We start from the raw sequence: 3,173 nt of genomic DNA, 5'->3' as shown, positions 1-3,173 counted from the left end.
TTAAATGAAATTTTAAATTAAATTTATCAATTTGGTTATTAAATAATTAAAAACTTTTGTATCATGTTTAATCTTAATCATTACATATTATGTTTTCTGTAATTTAAAATGTATATAACTTATTTTTAAATCAAAATATCAATATATTTAAGTAAGCATTTGAATTCATGTATAATATGAGTAATGAGTATATATTTTAAAATATTATACTCCAAACTGCATTAAATTGTTTATATATGTTTAGTTATATAATTTAGTAATAAATAAAAATTTATTAAAAATAATATTGAATAAATGGTTTATTTACTCCTAATATTAGATAATAAAATAAATGTTTAAACTTATATTATAAAAAAACTAAAAAGGTAAATATAAACTAATATAATAATAATTATTATTTAACAAATGGATTACTAAAAATAAAAATAATAGCCATTTACACGACATTTGTTTATTTTAAATTTACTGATTAAATAATATAATTCAATACATTTTCACTACTATATAATATAAATATAATTTTAATCCCAGTGGAAAACTTTTCCTGGAAGAGGCACTTTTGATGGGCAGCCAGGTTCTAGTTTCCTATAACAATTTATAAAATTATTATAATCATATTATATAATTGTTATTAATTGGTTAATAACTAATTATTATGTTTGTAGTTCATCTAAGGTAATAGATTATTAAACTTTTAGAAAACTGAAAAAAATATCACAATGAATTGGGCATTTGAATAATTTTTATTCTAAATATAGGACAATTTGTACTTTTATTTACCACATGCTATTTTGATTTATTTTAAAAATAATATAGAGAATTATTTAAATCATTAAAATAAAGTAGTTATAGTAGAAAAAATATATCTAATTGTTATAAAAATTATTACACAAGTTTCTAGAGAATAATTACCAAGTGCACCCGAAGGATAAAATCCCACCCCAGGCAAGATCAAAAAGGTTATTTTAATATATATCTAGCGTCTTCATTCTAAAATAGCATTACTTATATGGAAAAAAACAACATTATGTCATACTTCATAAATTAATCTCAATAAAATTATGTTATAGTTAATATGCGTGGTATTAAATTAACTATAGTTTTAAAAAAATGCCCAGTAGGGGCAATGACCTTTTTGCCCCCTCCCTGCGGGCACCCTTGATAATTACTAAAATTGAATGGTATATATATTAATTTTACATGGTTTATTACTTATATAAATTCGATAATCGAGGTTCCACTGTAATATTTACATATATATTATATATACCATTATATATCATAGGCATTATATTATGGGGCTTTAATTAATGATTTTACAGAAATATTTGGATTGGAAGATTTAGATATTATTTATGTTAAGGGGTATGGCTGAGTCCATAATTGGATTCGGTAGGTCCACATGGGTTTTTACATTAGGATTCTGTTATTATGGTTAACTTATTTAAGATGGAATTTAAGTCGGTGGAATCTATTTTTAGATACCCAAATCATTTGGTGGTCATGATGAAGACCAAACCCTGAGCAGGTAGCAGTGATAAATTGTATTTGATTGATAATAAGGCAGTTTTTTTGTATAAGCTTTGAAATAGAATATGATTATTTTAGAAATAAAATAAATGTAATACTTTATGTTGAATAGTTTTGAAATATTTGTATTAAAAAAAAATGTTTAATTTTTACTTCCAAAAATAGCAGCTAGATTCAGAAAAGATATTAGAATTGAAACCAAATCATTTTTCTATTATAAATCATGTACACATGCAAAAAAAAAATTACACATAATTGTAAATTCAATACATTAATCACTGTTTAGAATCTACAGCTGAATTATTTACTATTTTATACACCATTCACATTGACCAGTCAAACAAAATTTTCCATAACATAAGTTTATATAATATATTATTCTATTTAATTTAAAAACAAACAATTACTTTGTATTTTCAATAAGTTTTGCATTATTTTCAAAAATAAGTACTGGTTGTGTAACTTCTCTACGGCTGTCACGTGTACAGTAATAATTATTAAAAACTGTATGATTTGGTCCTCCTGGAACATCAGGTGGAGGTTGAGTAGCTGGTGATACTTCATCAACCATTCTTATATTTGGCTTGAAGTTTCGCTATAACAAGATAAACAAATTAATATAACAGATAATAAAATACTAAATAATTTTTGGTATATACAACTTAAATGCTATAAGAATTATTTAAAATTATACCAAACTATATGTATTTCTCTTTCTGTGAAACTATAAATAATTTTGATATACTTTCAATCATCCATTTAGCTGACCAAAGTTTATATTAATTATTAATGATTACTTTAAGTTGACAACATAATTTTAACAAATAACATACATCAAATATACACTAATGAATGTCAGTCATGGAAAGTAATTCTATCTCCGAACAAAAAAAAAAATAAACAATAGTGTTTTTGTTGAGTATACAACATTAAATTAAATTTAAAAAAATGAAAATATTTATTCCAATAATATTTAATATATAAAACAAAATATGATGTATGTGATTAATTAAAAATACCAACACAAAATACTACTAACATCTACAATGTAGGTACTAAGTCAATAAATAGAATCCAAAATTATCAAAATACTAAGTATCGTGTTGCACGTCTAATACATATTGTAGAACATTTTTTAATAGATTCATAAATGAGATTTAATTATTAAGTAACCATCATCATGCGAACAAAACTTTAGATTCTCTAGTGAATTGATAATAATTGTAGCCTACTAGAGTTTGTGACTATAACTATTTGATTAAATTGATGAAATATTTAAATAATATGCTTAACATCGATTCAAAAAAATCAACTAGGAATCTGCTGTTTTTAAAGAACTAATACCAATGCGCTATGAAAAGTTAATTTAAATCAGTTTTAAAATAGTATTTTGGATTTGTTTGCATTAGTTAAAACAGTACCTACCGAATACAAGTATGATACTTACTCCACCTAAATATGCTCGAAGAGCCGCAATGAAACCGGACGGCTTGAATTGGGAAGGTATTAAAGAATTCCAATTGGCCATTTTGTTAATATTTAGTCAATGAATGGAAAAAAATAGACTGTTCACTCGTTTTCGTAATCGTGAAATTATTTTTATGTTCGTAAAATTATTTTTTTATCATCTATGTTATCATAAT

General features: G+C 23.4%; 1 protein-coding gene across 1 annotated transcript; it reads right to left on the bottom strand.

Moving 5' to 3' along the window:
* Positions 1-435: 435 nt before the first annotated feature.
* LOC132927441 (NADH dehydrogenase [ubiquinone] 1 alpha subcomplex subunit 7-like) lies at positions 436-3,173 on the bottom strand. The gene is made up of 3 exons (XM_060991971.1): positions 2,978-3,173; positions 1,938-2,125; positions 436-585 (listed from the first exon to the last, which is right to left on the bottom strand). Exons 1-3 carry the CDS (start codon positions 3,056-3,058, stop codon positions 522-524), a joined length of 333 nt encoding a protein of 110 aa, XP_060847954.1. The 5' UTR covers positions 3,059-3,173; the 3' UTR covers positions 436-521.

This window comes from Rhopalosiphum padi, chromosome 3 (assembly GCF_020882245.1).
Source record: "Rhopalosiphum padi isolate XX-2018 chromosome 3, ASM2088224v1, whole genome shotgun sequence".
NCBI lineage: Eukaryota > Metazoa > Arthropoda > Insecta > Hemiptera > Aphididae > Rhopalosiphum > Rhopalosiphum padi.
This window is presented reverse-complemented; position numbering and strand designations above follow the sequence as displayed.